The following is a 20826-nucleotide window of genomic DNA, read 5'->3' as shown; positions in this document are numbered from 1 at the left end:
CTACATCAAGGGGAGAGGGTCTCTTCTTTCAAATTTCTGGGAGTCCACCTTAGCCAAGATCTCACCTGGAAAAATGACACAATCCAGGTGGTCAGTAAAGCTCAACAGACTCCATTTCCTTAGGGTCTTGGGGAAAAATCACGTGGAACAATGACTGATGACTTCTACGATAGAAAGCGTCCTTACTTATTGTGTTATGGTAGGGTATGCTGGCTTGACAGCCATGGACAGAAAGGCATTACAGAGGGTGATGAGCACAGCACAAAAAATTATGGGCGGTTAGCTGGATCTAAAATTAATCCCTTGGGTCACAAATTGGATAGACACTGTAGTATTATTAATAGCCACATAGTTGCAAATAATGAGAAATTGGTAAACAGTAGAGGTATAATGCAATTTCTTGATAAATATTTAAAAGCAAGCTTCTCTTTAATATCAGAGTAGGAAAAGGAGGAAGACAGTTTTTGGGGCTGGGAGTCATTCAACGTTTGTGGGCAGTTATGTCTCAGAGGTCACTTATATATTTGGAAAGCGCTGAAATTTGTTGATTTTCAGGATTTTATTTCAATTGTTTTACGGCTTACAATACACTTTTCAGGTATTCCCATGAGGAATTAATAAGGAGCAGTAAAATCCAATTAAAGGGAACTATTATATTAACATAAACAAGCATTTTCCATGGCCATTAGAAGAATGGCCAAATATTTATTAACTCAGAAAACTCCTGAGCTTCAATTTAGAATTGGCTAACAAGTAAGCCAGTTTCTAAATATGGGATTATGTGCTTGGAGAGCCAATATTTGCAATTAAGCCCAGTGCAAAATTAAGCTCAGTTTTAGCAATTTGGATCAGTAGCAATTCTGAGGGTCATAGAAAGTAGACATACACATAGCTTTTCTACCTAAAACATGCTTATTCACAAGAAGTCCAGTAATCTATCCTGGATCTCAAATATTTGAGGCTAAAATTCTATTTATTTTATCATTATATAATAAACTGCATTTTATTATATTCAGAGTGTCAGGGCTAGGAGGTTTTTCCTAAATATGACCGGAGTAGATTGAGTGGAGGCAGGATGGAAATTTTTAGAACCGTTTGTAAATATAATCTCAACTGCAGTAGCAGAAACTCTTTCTCCAAAGATTCTGGAGGAGGTCTGAATAATAAAAAGTTGAAGTCTTTATTTTGTTTTTATATAAAATACACACACACACAAACACACACACACACACACACACACACATATACACATACTCAGATACTGTTTTGAAAATATGTTAATAAAAATATATTATACTATATATACAGACATTACCTAATGTATAAATACATACATTATACATTATGTATAAGTACATATATGAACATACAGTACATATAGTATTGTACAGTGTTATACATACATTATATGCACAGTATGTATACATACATTATAACTATATTATGCATTATACATCCATGTTATATTATACATTTATTATAATCCACACATTATGCATACATTGTTGCATTATAATACCTTAAACACCCATTCATTATATGTTACATTATATATAATACATTATGTACACATACTTTTTTTTTTACAACCCTGTAATCCCTTTCATCAGTGAGGGGTTGGGGTGACTGAATGAAGCTGAAACATGTTTACCTTATGTATTATATCTGTAATGGAGATATACATAGGTTACAGGATACATACAAGTGACATTATAAACTATTGGGTTTTGAAGTGACTTATAAAATTCAGCCTTCATTTATAATCATAAAGGAAAAATGGATCATTAGTGTTATTGTTCATTCTAAACATTGCAGTTACATGAGGAAGAAAGGCAATTTGAGGAAAAAAACAAAATAAACAGTGTGTATTTAAATAAACTAGTAATAAAAGCATTAATTTAAAAGGTAAATTTATACAATAAGCTGTGTTCTGTTTCTTGAAGATAACGCAGGTTTCCTCTCCCTCGCCAAAAACTATTTATATAATTTCAGTCAAGGGTCTTCCCAATCTTTCATTTGAAATTTGGAGCCATATAATAGGAACTAAATCTATGTTGCAGTAGGTGTTATACCACTGCCCATTCCTAAAATAGCTGACACAGTGTCATAGCCAAGAATAATTAAATAATAATAACAATAAAATTGGGTTGTGTGTATGTCCTGGAGATTTGAAGGGAGAAACCGTGTTAGACTCCCAGACCAATTTAATTAGTATCAACTTTATACAGCCAGCTGGTGAAGGAGCTGTAGGCACATGCTGTGTTGCACTCCTGTGTATTCCAGAGCATTGCTCTTCAGTCAAATTGAAAACAATCCACATCCTTTCATTTTATTTATTGTATGACCAATATATTACCATAATATAAGCATGATATTAACATAATGTAAATATGGCCTAGTAGAACTGATTACAACTAAAAGAGAAGTTCCGAAAATTAATGCTGAAAAACAAAATATTGGATAGAATATTTGTTATGTGTCCAGACCACTTTTATAACTTCTGTGCATTTTATTACCAATAGTTATAATTAACAGTGTACACAGGAGAGCACTGTGATTGCCAATAATTAGTCTGTATGACTAATGGGAACTGTTTAAAGCACCATAAACTCAACAAATTATTTAGTAGTATTGCGTTAATTACTGTTACAGAGTGAGCTATGTTTGATGTTTGATATTCTTTCAAGTAAGAGTGTGTGTGTGTGTATCTGTCGGTGGGGTGGATGGGTAGGAATGTATATACATAAATATACTCTCCCTCCCTTCCTCTCACATGTGTACACATACATAACAATAGCAATAGCACATAGACTTATATACTACCTCATAGTGTTTTTCTGTAAGCAGTTTGCAGAGTCAGCATATTTCCCCCAATAATTTGGGTCCTCATTTTACTGATCTTGGAAGGATGGAAGGCTGAGTCAACCTTAAGCCAGTCAGGATTGAACTCCTGGCAGTGGGCAGAATCAGCTTGCAGTACTGCATTATAACCACTCCACCATCATGGCTACTATATGCATGCACAAACATTATGTGTGACATGCATCAGTTAACATATATCACTTACAACAGGGGTGTCAAACTCAAGTCCTGTGGGCTGAATCCAGCCTGCGGGGGTGCTTAGATCTGGTCCATGGGGCTGACCTGGAAACAGCGAAGGACCGGCCTGTAATGCCTCTACCAGTGAAAATGGGGCTTGGGAAGGTTGCATCTAGCTCTTCTGAGCTTTGTTCCCACTGGCAGAAGGTTGCAGGAAGCCATCGTTGCTGAAACGGAGTTTACGAGGGCCATGCACAGTCTTCCCAAGTTCTGTTTTCACTGGCAGAGGGTTGCAGGAAGCCGTCACAGCCCAAAATGGAGCCCGTTTTCATTAGCAGAGCACTTGGGCTGCCACAGGCGCCCCCGACAGGAGTGACATTGAGCTGGCCCCACTGACCCTGGCCACTCACCACACATCCCTAGGTCAAACATAACCCTGATGCAGCCCTCAATGAAATAGAGTTTGACACAGACAGAGTTGCTTAAGATGGGTTTGCTGCATAAAGATAAAATGTTAGGCTACCACACATATATCAAAATTATTTCTCCAAATGCTGAAGAGATTGTCCAAAAAAGCATGTTTTCATTTGTGGTAATCATGTGGTATAGTTATTACCTTTTGGCAAAAAAAATAAATAAATTGAGAGTTAAATACCATCTATTAACTAAATAAAGAATTGAAAGTTCTCTGGAGTTGGATTTATTGCACTTACCATATTTTTCAGAGTATAAGACGCACTTTTTCCACCTCCAAAAGTGGATGGAAATTTCTGTGTGTCTTATACAGCAAATGTTGCTGAAGCCCTGCCCACCTGCCGGCTCCCACCCTTCGGTCTCTGCCTCTCAGCAATTTGCCTTCTTGCAGCAAACAGCCTGTTTCAGTTTCAGCACAGCCTGTTTAGCACAAGCAGCTGGTTGTCGATTGGATCGGCCTCCCGATGATCAGCTGTTTCAGGCTGCAGGGATTACCATTGCCTATTTCCACCTCCGTGTGCCACATTTTTGGTGTCCCGCATCCCATTTTTGGCCTCTGTGCAACCTGTTTTTGGCCCCCGCATGCCCCATTTTCTGCCCATTCCAATCCCCACCGCCCGGAAGAGGCAGAAAATGGGGTGTGCGGAGGCCAAAAACAGGGCACGGGGAGGCTGAAAATGGGGCACACGGAGGCAGCAATAGACTATAGCAATCCCTGCAGCCTGAAACAGCTGATTGTTAGGAGGCCAATCCAACTGACAATCAGCTGCTTGTGCTAATCAGGCTGTACTGAAACAGGGTGTTTGCTGCAAGGAGGCAAATTGCTGGGAGGCAGAAGCAGTTTTTTTTTCCTTGTTTTCCTCCCCAAAAGCTAGGTGCGTCTTATACTTCGGAACGTCTTATATTCCAAAAAATACAGTATTTACAGAACCAAACCATAAGCTTAAAAATGATACATTTATGATAATTTTTCACCTGTATAGTAGCTTGACTTTTTATTTACATGATGGTCAATTTTTTATATTGTCTACATTTCCTTTTTTAATATGTGTCTTGGAATTATTTTAATGCAGTTGTCTGATATTGTAAAAGCAAAAATAAATAACTTTAAAAATAAATAAGAAGAATTGCAGCTTTATTTGTTGCCTACAATATATTTAATATTTAAACTAATAGGTCATATTAATAAATTACTTTTGGCTAGTTTTGTAAGTAGTAATATCAATGTGCACATTAATTAAATTATTAAAAATTGATGCTCATTTAGAACAGTCCAGACAACACCCAGGAGGAAAAAAATTGACATAAAATAGGTTGTAGTGTAAAATTGTAGAAATTAGAACAACTTTTGAGTAAATTATTGTTGTTCTTTCTGGATAGGAAAATCAGTCAAATTGTTGTCATTTGGCACAGAGAAGTTTCATTCAGTTCTGACTTAATGTGTTTAATAATATTAACTTTGATATTTTAAAATCAAAGTACATCCACTTCAGTGGTTGCAGAAAGAGATATCTAGAATATATCAGAACAGTATATGCAGTTCACTTTCCTATAAGCTCCCTAGAAAGATACTGATGTTATAGATGGCAGTCTTAGTAGAAGTAATAGATAACCTACATACAGGGGCCATGACATAATGTAACATTTGTATCTCTTTCTGTTCTGATAGCTTAAAGAACAATAGTCTGTAAATACTATAATAGATTCTAGATGTACCTTTCTGCAACTGCTGAGCACCAGACATCTAAAGCTAATGTGCCATGTGTTGTTATTCTTGTTAAGATTTTTTTATCCTGCTTTCCTGTAATCATCTACAGCACAAAGGTCCATGAGATTCTTTGTAGAAGGTTTGAACTCCATAGAATCGTGAAGTGGCACGCAGACCCATCTCCTGGCACACCAGCCATCTCCTGTTGGTCTTCTGGGTTCTGGCACAAGCATACACATTGGCCAGCTGGTCTTCGCATGCGCAGGAGCACCGGAAACTGGAAGAGCAGCTCCCCAGTGCATGCATGCGTGCCAGGGAGCTGCTCTTCTGGTTTCCGACGCTCCCACCGAGGAGCTGCTCTTAGTTTAGTTTAGTTTATTGTCATTGCACCTCGTACAACAAAATCAACCACCACCTTCAGTGCACATCATGACCATGAAAATAAACACAAACACACATCCTTCACACTCTACACATTGAATTGAAAACTCCAACACCACACCAACACTGCACTATACAATAGAATTAAACAGAGCTATGTCAGCTTTGGAAGCCCTGGGATAGAAGCTGTTTTTCAGCCTATTTGTCCTTGTTTTTATTATCCTGTACCGCCTGCCAGATGGTAATAGTTCAAAAAAAGGGTGCCCAGGATGAGATGGATCTTTAAGAATGTTTTGAACTTTCTTAAGGCAGCAGGAGCTATAAAGCTCTTCCAAAGAGGGGAGAGGGCAACCAATGATCTTCTGGGTAATGACATTAACCTTCTGGAGTGCTGTCCTATCTGCCACTGTGCAATTGGCAAACCATATAGAGGTGCAGTAAGTTAAAATGCTCTCTATGGTGCAGTGGTAGAAGGTCACCAGCAGTTTTTCATTCAATTGTTGTTTTCTGAGAAGTCTCAGGCAATATAATCTCTGCTGGGTCCTATTGACCAGTCCTGTAATGTGAGCACTCCAGGTCAGGTCCTCTTCCAGTTTCCTACGCTTCCCCTCAGTGCCAAAAAGATTTGCCAACATTGCCATAGAAGAATATCCAGATACCTGTATTTTATGTCCCAAATAGGGTAAAACTGGTCACGTAGTGCCTGTAAACTCTGCATTACGTTATTGTAAACCACTATAAGTGATTACAGGATACGTAAGTTTGAAAAGTATATTTAAATTGTATTCAAATTTATATCAAATTAAAATTATGGATTTTAAAAATATGTATTTAAAATATTTGTATTAATGATCTTTCTGCTTTATAAGGCTGTTAGAGTAAAGTGATTGAAGTAACATAAAAATATTTATGGATACATAAATAAGTTACTAGAAAATAGACCTAGCTCTTACATTTTATTAATTAATAAAATTTATATACTAATCATCTCACTATTGCAGTGACTCTAGATGGTTTACAAATAAAAACTATAAAATCCATATAAAAAGAGAGAAAAATGAAAAGACAAAGTAAAAAATAAAAACTATTAAAAAGGCGGATGAAGCATCCTCTAGCCACCGAACATCCCCAGGCACCATGCTAAGACATGGTATATAGCTTATTTAACAAGCCATAATTGACTTAGTTTACATAATGGACTTTGGAAGCACTTTCAGTTCTTCATAGGAATATGTTGTGTTAGTCATGCTTTGATGAAGTACTTCTTTGACATGACACTCCACTTAGGGATTTGCATCTGAGCTGCTATGGTGCATCAAATCAGCCACTTCAATGATTTTCATCAGTCTTGTGTGAAGTACCCTAACCAAGACAAAGATTTCTGTGACCCTAAAATTACAGTGTGTGCAAACTGTTGTACAATATTCATAAATGCACATTTCAGCAAAATAACATTTCAATGCAGATTACAGCTCTATATGGATAAGAATATGGCAGATGTTAAAGCTGCTTTTAGAAAAGATGTAGCAAGCTGATTCCTGCTGTAAAATTGTGAAAGCTAAAGAATAGAAAACAGTAGTTCCATTCGTAATTGATTATAGAAAGCCCTTTACTTGTATTGACCATGTCAAGTTATTTAATATTCTTAAGAAAATAGGAATCCCAGAACATTTCATTTTTCTCAGGATACATCTACAAGGAATGATACAAGGCTATGTATTCTCTCCTTTTTTAAAAAATAAATTTTTATTGAATTTTACACAGTTAAAAACAACACAGATATAAAACAGCACAAGAAAACAACACAAATACAATTTTAACAATGTTGTGACATCTACTTTCCCTATTTTTGTTAACTATCTACCAATATATTGATATATATATGTTTTCTGAGGTTTTCGCGGGTATTTGTATGTGGATCTTTGGTTATTCGTTTTATTCTTCCTTTTAACTGCTAGTGGGGGTGTGACTTGATTGGGTGGGGGCTTGGTTGTGTTCTGATTGGGTGGGGGTATATATATGATGCTATGATATATATATATTTGTTTTCTTAAGTTTTCGCGGGTACTTACATGTATGGTATTCAGCTTTGTTCGGGTATTTTCCCATGTCATTATAGTTGTGCTTTTAAAGTTGTAGCAACGTTTCGGCAGAATCTCATCTGCCATCATCAGGCTTCTGTATTGTGATATACATATACATATACATATATTTATTAGTTTGTACTATTTTTTATTCTTGCTGTCCTATCATCTAACCAATTGTACCATTTTTTCCAGACTGTATAGTATTCTCTCCTTATTTATTCAGCCTATATACTTAACATATATTGAGCAGCTGGGTTGCAAAATAATAATATGGTTTTAAAACTGGAGGAAGAAACATTAATAAATTGAATTATGTTGATGACATTGTTCTGATAACTGAAAATACAAATGATCTGGAAGTTCTAGTAATGAGAGTCAAGGAACACAGTGAAAAAAGGAGGCTATTAATAAGACTGAATTAATGAATTGATGAACAAGTATATCAAGCAGCCGTAGAACTGACAGTGAAAATGCTGAAATGGTGGATAGTTTCTGCCTTTTAGGATTAACTTATCAAATTCAAGGGAATCACCGGTCAAGAAAAACCTTGCAGACTAGCATGTGGTAGGCATCAATGAGGTCTTCAGAAAATCAAGTTGGAGGAGCGGGGTGGTTCGATCGAGTCGCTCATCCCGCCGCCCGAGGGGCCCCTTCCCACGCCCCCCCCCGCCGCCCGGGGTTGGAGGGGGGGGGGGGGGAAGAACGGTGGGATAGTAATTTCTACTTAATTTTCAGTGGATGGTTTTTACCTTTGACAAGCAATGAAAGCAAAACTTGGATTTTGAAGAAGTAGGATAGAAAAAACACTGATGCTTTTGAGCTTTGGTGTTAAACAATACTCTGAGAATGCCGAAGCTTACCAAGAAAACAAATAAAATTGTAGATCTTTTGAAAGGTTCGTAAATTTGGGGGAAGTGGAAGGAAGGAGATGAAGAGAATCACCAGTAGCAAAGTGAATGGATTTAATTACAGTGGCAGTGGGGTCACTTTTGGATGAATTGAAGAGCTGGATTGGGGACTTGCCAGTCAACTGGATTGGGGACTGATGGCATATAATCAGTCAGTCTGGATTGGGGACTGATGGCATATAATCAGTCAGTCACTATGTATAAGCCATTTGGGTTTTGTAATCAAAACCCTTATAAATCATACTGTGACTTAGCAAGATTTCCTCAAGTAATGAGAAAACTCACTCAATTTATTTGAATTTCTATGGTGCATACATGGGTGACTTAATCTCTAGCAAAACTACATAGACTGATGTGTCAGGTAACTGAACTACATGGACTGATGTGTCAAGCCACACATGCTACAATATTTAAGTCAGTACAAAATATGTTTTAATATAATTACTTTTAAAATAATTACATTGTAAGGAGAAAGAGTAGTTGGTAAATAGTTAAACACCTATTCCAAATAAACAAGATGAACAAGTTCATTAAAAGCAGCATTGAATGTGTTTACAATTAATTAAACTGTATGCTGTTGTTACGATAGGTGATTAATTTTTTATTACATTGCCTACATTCCTAGCCAATTATTTATAAAAAATAATAAGTTCTATAAATAGGTAAATAGATCAATAGTAAGGGGGTTGATGAGACCCAATAACTTTGTTTGTTGTATTCCTGCCTTCATTCTGTCCCATTTGAATGAAGCTACTATATAAAGTTTTACTTGCACAACAGGAGTAGATACATGGTGAAGTAATTTTGTGTTTGTTTCATTGTACAGTATATATTTCCGTACTCTAACAGCCTCTCTTTATTGATTTAATTATTAATTGAATAGCATTCAAAGGAAACTGCCACCATGAGATCATGTGTTTCAGTTACCTTGCATCATGCAGGTTTCTGATTCATGCTAATATGAAAAGCAAATGCTGGATGAGCAGCCTGTAGGGATTTGTTGTCTGATTGGCAATATTCCAGCCTTGCCTCTTGGTGGAAAAATGCGAAGATAATAAATGTTAGGGGAGAGAGAGAGGTTCGCTTAAATTTGGTTTTTATTTATTTAAAATATTCCACAACTATTAAGGATCACACTATCAGCATGGATCATTTTGCTCTGACTAAAATCAGATGCAGTTCTGATTTTAGAGTAGATGTTAACAATGGCTTAAGGGAGCCTAGTAAAATGATTACTTCTGTAATGAATTATAAAAGCTTTTGGTATATTTTATGGAACAGACTTCTCCAAACTGGTTCCTTTAAAGTGTTGAACTCTACTCTCTATTTTCACACATTGTAGTAACTATTGATAATAATATCTAGGGATAATGGGAACTTTGGTCAAATTAATATGGAGAGCAGGTTGGGAAACGGTGGTACCTGCTATGTGGATGTCTGCCAACAATTTTATTTTTGCTTGTTCCATCAAATACTTTGTGTTACTTATCAAAACTATAATCTATGGCTCTGGGGTGAGAATTTCTTGCCACAGTTGAAGTCATTTACCTGATGCATTCTGTGCTATAATTTGGATTATAATGTTTGAAAACTTTTACTCCTAAGCATGTAGCCCAAAAAGCAATCTAATTAATGATATTTTCTCTCTCCACTTTTCCCCCCACCTACAAATCACTCTAAATTCTTAGCAGGTACAATGCAGACACTATGAAATGGTAGTCTTGCTTTCTGTCTATTCATCAAGTTAAATTTAAAAAATGAACATTTAATATAATGTACAACATTAGGATGTAGAAACCATGTAAATGGTAAGATTACACAGGAAGAGTAATTTACACCGGAAGACTAAATTAAACATTGGAAACAAGATTGGAAGAGCAATATTTCTCAGTACATTTAATTTTCTATATCATATTATAATATGAATTTTAGGACAATTTTACAAATTTGGGTTTTATCATATATACCCAACAATGTAGTTGAATAAATAAATCTACTAAATAGATATAAATAGATAAACATATAGATAAATAAAAAATATTTACTTTTACCAGCCTGATAGATTGTTGTGTTTTCATACAAATTAATCTTCACTATTTGAGAAATGAAATTAAAATATTTTTTCACAGATTTTGTTTAAAAATTAAAGATTTTAAGAGAAAAAATATACTGTGCTGTATAAGGAAAACAGAATATCTGATTCTAATCTACTGCTCCCAAAACTTCATTCCGCTTGAAGATTTAGCATCCCAATACTTGACACAAAATAATTGTAAAAGAGCTTGAAAATGTGCATAAATTATTCTACGGTTTTTAAATCATAACTCTAGTAGCTGGTATTAATTTGAAAAGTCCTGAACTGCTTCATTTCAGGATAGATGAAAACACTTTTTGTATACTTCAGAAAGAGGTGCCATTTGCAATTTCTGAGTATATGTTTTATGATTATTCTCTCTCGTAGTCACTTCTAATACATAATCAATGGCAGAACAGCTAATGATAATTTCCTTAACTGCAAGCCTGATTTCTAATGTTTGTATATAAAATTGGCCTGCACAATCAAAATTTCACATAGGTTTCTACTTATTATATATACTTTATGAAGCTCTCCAATCATAATGTTATGAATATCATATGCATCTACAGTAATATTTTATATTTATTTGACTATTTTATGTTTTCAATAATAGGTTTATCCTGAACTTCAAATCACAAATGTTGTTGAAGCTAATCAACCAGTAACAATCCAGAACTGGTGCAAGCAGGGAAGGAAGCAGTGTAGGAGTCATCCATATATTGTTGTTCCATATAGATGCTTGGGTAAGTGTAATTATAAATGTTGTCAAGATAGCCTGTGAATGTAACTACATATTTTTGTGTGTGTGTGTGTGTGTGTGTGTGTGTGTGTGTGTGTGTGTAATATGTGAGTGGATGTGTATACATATATGTATAGTTACACTTATGTATAGTTACACTTTAAATTAATAGTTAAAATATAATTAATTAGTTTAATAAAATTAGTTAATTAGTTAAAATAAAATAAATAAATAAAAATTAATTACATATATGTAAATAGTTACATATAGTTACACTTAAAATTTATTTTTTAAATTAATTTATTTTATTTCTTAAAGTGTCTATATATAATAATAATTATTGTTTTCCTATTATGACATTATGACACTTTAAGGAAATTAAGTTAATTTTTTTTAAAAGTCTAAATAGGAAAAAAATAAATATATATTATGTTTATGCCATTACAGTAATAATAGAATATATTCTACTTCTTGCATTTTATACATTTATAAGTTGCGTGTACAATGACAGAAACAAGTTATTGTCAGTTATAGATATTTTCTCAAATATCTTATTTGCTTTTCTCCCAGATATAAAATGTATTTAAAACTTATTCCTAAGATAGTGCATGTTCCTTCTTTCTCCAGTGTAGTCACCAAAAAGAATAGGAAAATTTTTGCTTTTTCTTTTTTAAATTAATACTATTTTGCTGTATCTGGACAAAGAATAGTTACTTTTAGTTATGATTACTTTAAATAAACCAGTTTATTGAATTATCTAAGCCAGCTTCTTAAATAGCCTAATATTGTTGTTAATATAGTATTAGCCTTAATCTGTTTATGAAGCACGGAGAATTAATTGCTGAAAATACCTTTGAAAGCTTTTCAATCTTTCAAAATCTTTGATTTATTTTTGTAAGTCTAGACTATCCAAAGATATAACACAGCTTGGAAATCAGAAAAACTCCATATTATGTATCAGATTTCAAATAAGAGAGGCTTGAATCACTGTTCTTTAGATACTTTATTTCCTCACATTCTGTTTATACCAGGGATGTCAAACTGTATTTCTTCAAGGGCCAGATCAGCATTGTAGTTCTCCACAGGCTGGTGGGGGGCAGAGAGTGGGGGGAGATGGGATGGACACCTCTTGCAACACCCTGCTGGCCAAAATGGGATGCTGGAGGAGGGGGCCACGAGGCCTCTATGTGAGCCATTTTCGGCCTCCATGACTTCCAGAAGCATGGCCCGGTTTTGGCCAGTGGAGTGCTCCTGGAGGCTGGGGAGGCCAAAAACAGGCCTTGTGTGGCCTCTGCATGGCCTGTTTTTAGCCGACAGAGTGCTGCTGGAGGCTGGGGAGGCCAAAAACAGGCCGTGGGGGGGTGCTTGTGGGCCCCCATGGCCTGTTTTGGCCAGCAGAGGCACCCTGGGCTGGTCCAATACAAGTATTTCCAATACTTTAAAAGTTTGTAAATGAATAGGTTTTGTCTGATGCTGTTGCTGAAGTAGTTTGACCAATTTGAGTTAATAGTCTAGTTTTCAATATCAAGTATTTATATATGAGATAGCTGTTTAATTCAATAACAATAATATTATTCCCTGAGCATGTGTTTGCTTATAAACCATTTGTTCAAGCTTATAATAAAATGGGTGTGTTCAAATATTTTTTCTTTCAGTTGGAGAATTTGTCAGTGATGCCCTTTTAGTGCCAGATAAGTGCAAGTTCCTTCACCAGGAAAGGATGGATATTTGTGAAACTCACCTGCATTGGCACACGGTTGCTAAGGAGGTATGTTGAAGTTCCTAGCCCTCTTTAAACTGAACATTTCTCTTGTGATGTTTAAAAATAAATAGAACATTGACCCAGAAAAATTTCAGCAACATTTTCAGTTCTGAGTTTAGAACAATTTATTGCCATTTCATTAAAACAGAAATATAATCTTCATTCCAGCAGTTCTTTTTTTGTTTTCAGATTCATTCATAAATGTATATTTTCTTATTCTGTGAATACGTAAAGCACAGATTTGTAAAAATAATGTAGTCTAATGTCTTTTAAATGCTTGTTTTCCTGTCCCAGGCCAAATCACATGCCTGGAATGTAAGACTTTAGTTTAGATCAAGGGTCTTCAAACTTGGCAAGTTTAAGACTTGTGGACTTCAACTCCCAGAATTCCTGAGCTAACATGACTGGAGGAGGAATTCTGGGAGTTGAAGTCCACAATACTTAAAGCTGTCAAGTTTGAAGACCCCTGGTTTAGATGAACAATTGTAAGTGGCAACAAGCAGGGCATGTGCACAAACACATGTATGCTTTATAACATCCCTAAATTTGCCAGAAGCTTGCCTGTAAGAAGTTTTCATGGCCAAAAACCAAAGCAGCAAGAAGAAATGTACTCAAATCTGGCCCAAAGCTCTAAGTATCATGGGTGAGTCAGCTGATCAAGGTTTAGGGTGACAATTTGCACATCACTGACATCACTCTAATTTCCAACTAGGAATGCTAGGCTAGCATTCGCTATTGAATAGAGATGAAGTCAGTAAATGTAATCAAGGCTGGGATTGCCCTTGATGTACAAGGAGATGCACTGAATGCTATTGCTCTGTTCTGTTGCACACAATGCACTCTTAGGGTGGTCAAAGTGTTCAGTTTCTTATTCTCTGACTTCAGGTGCAGTTGCTTTTGAGGATGACCGGGTAGATGAGCCTCAGGTGACTGAGTTATCAAGGGTTACTCAGGCTGAGGTCATTTAGGTAGAGCCAGTGTAGTCTCTTGGTATTAGAATCCTGTCTTGGAGCTGGCCATGACACCTATAAACAACAGTGCAAACTTATATGTGTTAATGCTAAATGTATTGTTCAGAAAACAAAAATGCAAAATATTTTATATTCTATTTAATTATGCCCAATTTATATTAAAATTTAATTTTATCTAATGAAATCAATTTGCATTAACATTCACAAGATAGGCTTCCCTTGTTCTTTAAGCCTATAGCCAAAAGATACTATTCGCAGTAGTTCTGAGTGTCATGCATAGCTGTAGCTACTTTCCATGTCTTCTGTGAACATACAGAAATATGTAATCCATTGAACCCACTAGAAGTGAGTTCTAAAAATTATATATTATGTAAAACATAATGTACATCTACTTATACAGGCTTTCTTTGCTATTTCTTCAAGTTATTTAATTTTCTTGCTTCCTCTATATTATTTGTGATTTTACTAATGTATACGATAGTCCACCTGGTTACCTTTTGACTTTTAAGCTCCTTTGCTAATATTTTATTTTTATTTATTTATATACCACCTTTATTATTTTTACAACTAATTTAAGGTGGCAAACATATCTACCATAACTTTCTCTTATTCTGGGTTATCTTAAATTTCGTTTTTAAGATTTTGTATATATTGCTATTTAAAGGAGAATATTTGTGGCTTAGGGTTGAAATGAGGGGACCTTGGTCTTCTCTGAGCTTGCTTGTTTTCTTGCAGATGTTTTATTACCCAAACTAGGTAACATCATCCATGCTATCTTGCTGTTTGCGTAACTGTGGTAATTTCAGTTTTTCAGTAAGCTTTCTGTTGTGACCTTACCTGAATTTGTTTGTGATTTTTTTCAGACTATGCTAAGTTTTTGACAAATACATTTTTCCATGATGTAAATTATTTTCATTTTCAAACGAATAATTTAATCTGGAATCAATGAGAACAAAATAATGTTTTCTCGATTGCCATTGGACATTACAATCATGAAGATTTAAATGTTATTCAAGCCCTGTTTTGAGTGATATAAATGTTTAAAAGGTTGTGAGATAAATGCTCATTTTAATATTTTCCTAATAGAGCAAATGCTGAAACTACATAAATCAGATCCAGAAATATAAGGTGAATTACAGGTTATCTTCAGTTATGATCACAATTGGGACTGGATTTGGCAATTAGGACCCAATTTTATGATAGATTTTGTGGTGGTCATTAAGCAGATCACTGCTGTCATTAGGCAAATCTGTGGTCACTAAGCAAACACTGTAAGTGTGAACCCATTTCCTAAACAGACAAAAAATGTTTCGAATCAGAGTTATGTGATCGCAGGATGCTGCAACTGGTTGTAAAGGCAAGCCAGTTACTAAGCACCCGAAATGTCATATGACCACAGATGTGTGTATGGCACACATTTTACAATGGCCAGAAGTTCTATGCCTATTGTAATTTTGAACAGTCCTTGAGTACCAATTGTAATTCGAGGACTGCCTATATGTTCCAGGAGGAAAATCTTGCTTTCATTTGTTCTGTATCCTAAGGCGACAATAGTTAAAAAGCTCTGCCAAATAATAGGCAGGGGATCGATTTTAATTATTTTTCTCAATAGTCAGAATTACAGGAAAGAAAAAGAAAATAAATATAAAATGTAGAATATATTTAGAACATTTACATACCATAATGACTAGAAATAGAACATATAAGATATAGCTATGTAGTATACCTAAATGTAGCATGATTTGTAAACATACATTTTACTGTAGCTCAACTAAAGGAATCCTAAGATTCAACTCCACAGAAGTAGATGGCATATTGCCTTTTGTTAGGCAAATCTGCCTCGATAGGTTTGTATCTTAGAGTTTCTACCCCAAAGAATTTTTTTAAGCATTAAACTACTATATCATGTTGATTTTATTCTTGCAAAGAGTTACACTATTCTCTTTTATTAATATACGAAATAAAGTAATACAGCAAGCTTAATGTCACAGCAACCTCTACAGGACATAATGTGTTTTGCATGTCTTTATAAATCAGTTGATCCTTACAAATATGAGCTTAGTTTCTCCCAGACTGAGGTAAGGAACATTTCCTCATGAGGAAATCCAAATAAGAATAGAATAGAACAGAATAGAATAGAATTCTTTATTGGCCAAGTGTGATTGGACACACAAGGAATTTGTCTTCGGTGCATAAGCTTTCAGTGTATATAAAAATATAAGTGATGAATCATGATCAAGAAAATAAGTCTGCTTAAAATAATTTCTGAATAAGACTCATTCATCATGCTGCAGCAAAACTGTATGCATGCAGTAGTGTATTTCACTCTTTCTCATGTTGAATTACTACCTTGTGAAGATTATTACAAAGGACTCTGGCCATATAGTAATGCTCCCCAACTTTTCTGGCCTGGTGAAGGTGGCAGTGGGCTGTGGGGGAGATGGGATGGTGGCATGTTCACATGTACCACTTTCACAAATGCACCTTCACACACATGTGCTTGTCCACCACTTCCGCGTCCTGGTTCAAATAGGCTGTGGACCGCCACTGGACCACGGACTGGGGGTTGGGGACCGCTACTGTGTAGAGTTTGAATTAGCACTAAGACAACAATTGACTCACCAACCTAGTCTGTACCAATTTTTAAAAGCTAGTTTTTGGTGACTGTATATGTTGTGTCTCCTTTTGGCTTTCTTTTTAGTCCTGCAGTGAAAAGGGAATGAATCTGCATGACTATGGCATGCTGTTACCCTGTGGAATTGACAAATTCCGTGGTGTGGAGTTTGTTTGCTGCCTAGTAGCAGATGAGAGTGACAATGTTGATTCAGCTGAGGCTGAGGAAGATGATTCTGACGTTTGGTGGGGAGGTGCAGATGCAGACTATGCAGATGGCAGGTAAGACTGATCATACCATCTTAAGATGGGGGTGGGAGTGGGAGGAGTTAAAAACTTAATAGGGATATGTCCCAGTGAAAGACTGCAGTGAAGAAGACTGTGATATTGGAACAGTAACAAACAGCCTAGTTAAGACCATGTTTATTTGAAAGTACTGTACATGCCAGTGAATTCAGGGGGATTTGCTAATCAGGCTCTTTCCACTCATCTCATTAACCTAACCATAATGGGTACAAGTAGGAGTGTTTTCTCTGGTTTGATTGTTTAGTCACATTGTATAACTCTCTAGTGCTATATAAATTCTACAAATGAAATTCTTCCACAGATTTTCTATGAGGTTTAGAAGCACAATTTCTAAAGCTCTAAATAATGCGGAAACATAAGATTAGCACAATCCCCTATTAAAAATCTTGGTAAATAAGCTGTCCTTTTACTCTCCTGTACTCACTCTTTGTGTATGTAAGGAGAAATATCTGACTAAAGCTTAAGAGTTGCATCATCTGCTACTCTTTAAGTAAATTTAAATAATATACCATTTATGAATCATTTCAGCAGCTTATCGACTGGTTGCAGGGAAACATTTTTTCTGTTTGTCAGATGTTCTCTATAGGATTATGTATTTAGAGGTAGAATAATTGATTCTAGCTACTTTCTCACTACTTTCAGCTAAATAATTGCTATTGCCAACTATATCATATTGAAATGCCTTTATTTGGTTGTGTTCTGTGGTGTTATGCAGCATATAAGGCTACAATGATGGTTATGTGTATTGAAGACTAGTAGAAAATATTTGTTAGAAATTTACAGCAATCTTATGAAGACACATACAATGGAACAATAAGGAAAGACAGTTACAAAACCTTTTTTTAAAGTTTTAAAGTTTAAGTTTTAAAACTTGTTTCAGTTTTATATGCTTCTAGCTGTTTTTAGGGATATTTCCCCATTTAATATAAAGATATCAGAATTTTGTTCGCATTTTTGACTAAAATTCTTTAAAAGTCCACATGTTTGAGATTCATATGGAAATGTTAGGTAGATGCCTTTTCAATGTAATCTCTCTCATATCATAAACAGTTCACTGTCTAAAATTTAACTTGAGGCTATGTTTCTTTCCCAAATATTTTTTTTTATTAAAATCAGTTCAAGAGTGCAACTCTTGTTTACATATCCAGATATCGGGGTTTGTTCTTGTGTGAAATATTAACAATTTCCCCATGAAGGAAAATTTGACATTAATAAACCAAATATGACCCTGTAATATTAAACTCGGGTGGGGGGAGAATCTAGGACTGTGGAAAATTATTTGAGAGGCGTTTTTTGAAAACCTTTTTGAACTTAACAGCTCAAAGCACTGTGAGCTCATGCACTTTTGAAAGCTTAGCTCAGTTACTTTGGATGTTTCCCATGTATTCTGATCCTACACATGTAAGGCGTGTTCCAGTAGTGCCAAAGAAATAAAGTTTGGACTTGTCTATGGCTGTATCAAATGAAAATGCCCTGAAAATGGTAACACTGAACTTCCTAGTGCACTTCAGTCTTCTGTAAAGAAAATAGAGTATTGAATACAATTTGCCTGTATCTCATTTTTTTAAAAATTGTTAAAATTGCATTCATGGAAGAAATATCTTGTCAAACTTGGAAAACTTCAGAATAGTAACTAATTTCAATTAACATAATTGCCTGTTGTAGTTTGGAGAAATTTTAACTTTTTCTAATTATTATTTGTTTATCTAGTTTATCATGATGTGATCACCATTAAATTCAAGGCTTTGTTCTTTCCATCCAATGGAATCAAATATTGTAAACTCTGATACCTGAGGGAATAATTGAAACCTTTTTTTATTATCTCTTAACAAAAGAGTATAATGAGTATCTAAATTTCAAGTAGAGAATAAATTATTTCTTTAAAAAAATAAGAAATGGGAATTTATTTCATTGTCAGCATGGCTTCATTATATACATATTTTAATGGATAAATATTTTTCATGTGATGCTGTTAATCCACTACTACAAAGATAAATTATTTCAATTGAAGAATAAGAATAGTGAGAAATAAAGTAATTGTTCAAAATGGAAAAGTTTCACTATTGTAATTTGCTGTTGTAATTAAAATCCCTAATTAAGATTATATAGAAAAATGTTAAAGTAAGGAAATACTACTATTTAAACTAGACATAAGCTGCAAAGAACCCAAGTTCCTTAGTGGACTTGAAGATCTATGTAATTGATGGTAGGATATAGTTAGCCTAAAGAACTAAATCAGAGAGAGGTAGATGTTAAAAAAACTTTTAAGATCTTGGAAACACATCTTGCTCAGTTTGAGATCGAATTATTATTTTGCACAGATCTTTTTTTTTAAATCAAGCCACTGGACTTACACATCTGTTTTTGTAGCAATAACATATATAGCTCAAGTGGATTTTTTAATTTATAAATGTGATCTTCTGAATTCTGGTGTCTGTTTGATAACACAACATTGCTTGTTCTGCCTTCATAAGAAAGATAGGAGGAGGGGCAAATTCTCCTTTAAAATATAAGGAAAGGACATATGTTAGAGCTTTCTGGGCAGAAGGGTCTATATTCGGACTCCTGAATCTTTTAAGTATCAACTATAGCAGATAACTTGAGGAATATATACTAGTAATTCTATCTATTGAATTTGTTATGAAATTCAAAATTAAATCTAGAGGAAGAAATGCTTTAACATGTTTCTGAAAGAAGACTAAACTGAATGTTCTGCAACTCAATATTGTTCATACTTGGAAATAAATTCCATTATGTCCAGGTAGTTTGCTGCTATGTATATAAGCAGGGTTAATATAATGTGAATATGTCCATATCAGAATGAGCCTCATGTTATCACATACATTTCTAATATGAAACAGAGTACCATGCAAAAATATCCTGTAATGGCACATTTTAAATGATGTAATTTTTTTTTACTAAGAATAACACCATATGATGTCCTTAATCAGTATTCCACCTACAGGTAGTTTACCTCATATTGAACTATAATAAAACGTAGTATGGATGTAAAGCAATAATTTAAAATTCAAATGCAATTTACCTCAAACTATAGACAGCTATAGTAGTAATTGTAGTAATTATGTATAAACCTTGTTCTTTGAAATATCAACTGTTAGTGTAAAATATAAAAGTAAAACAATATATTCTTATATATTGATGCTTGTCAAACATCCAAGAGGTCAGAGACTAAACTTTGAACATAATTGCATACATTATGATATTTATGTCATACTATTGTTTATTCAGGAACAAATTCATTCTGTTTCCTTTTATCTTCTTGAAAACATCCACATCCATAAATGTCCAGGCCTTCTTTTGATGACCAATTTAAGTAAGGCCATGTTTGCTCCATGCTGTGAGGGAATCAGCAATATCAAAAATTTGACTAAATTTGTTGTTTGCAGTTATGACAAAGTAACAGAAGAGCAGCTAGCAGAAGGGGATACTACAGATGTAGAAGATGAAAATACTGATGATGATGATGATGATGAAGATGGTGATGAGGCTGAAGAAGTTACAGAAGATCAGTACCAGGAAGCCACTGAAAGAACAACCAGCATTGCTACTACCACTACCACTACTGAGTCTGTGGAAGAGGTTGTTCGAGGTAAGATGTTTTAGGCATTAGTTCTGAGAAACTGTTGTTCACAATGCACACTCATCCTTTACTACTGAACTAAAAGTGTACAGCAAAGTGTTCTATGTTATCTTTTATATCATGTATTTCTTCTGTGATGTAAAAATTGAGTGTTCCATTT

General features: G+C 34.8%; 1 protein-coding gene across 2 annotated transcripts in view; it reads left to right on the top strand.

The window, feature by feature from the left end:
• APP (amyloid beta precursor protein) overlaps positions 1 to 20826 on the top strand; it is a 103132-nt gene that overhangs the window by 43475 nt on the left and 38831 nt on the right. For both annotated transcript variants that reach the window (XM_026664121.2, XM_087966668.1), the window contains exons 3-6: positions 11288 to 11417; positions 13069 to 13181; positions 16848 to 17041; positions 20473 to 20675. In XM_026664121.2, coding sequence (XP_026519906.1) covers positions 11288 to 11417; positions 13069 to 13181; positions 16848 to 17041; positions 20473 to 20675 — 640 coding nt within the window. The remainder of the gene's footprint in view (positions 1 to 11287; positions 11418 to 13068; positions 13182 to 16847; positions 17042 to 20472; positions 20676 to 20826) is intronic.

This window comes from Notechis scutatus, chromosome 5 (assembly GCF_049901735.1).
Source record: "Notechis scutatus isolate UNSWTSFEM ecotype Mainland chromosome 5, rNotScu1.2, whole genome shotgun sequence".
In the NCBI taxonomy this organism is placed as follows: Eukaryota; Metazoa; Chordata; class Lepidosauria; order Squamata; family Elapidae; genus Notechis; species Notechis scutatus.
This window is presented reverse-complemented; position numbering and strand designations above follow the sequence as displayed.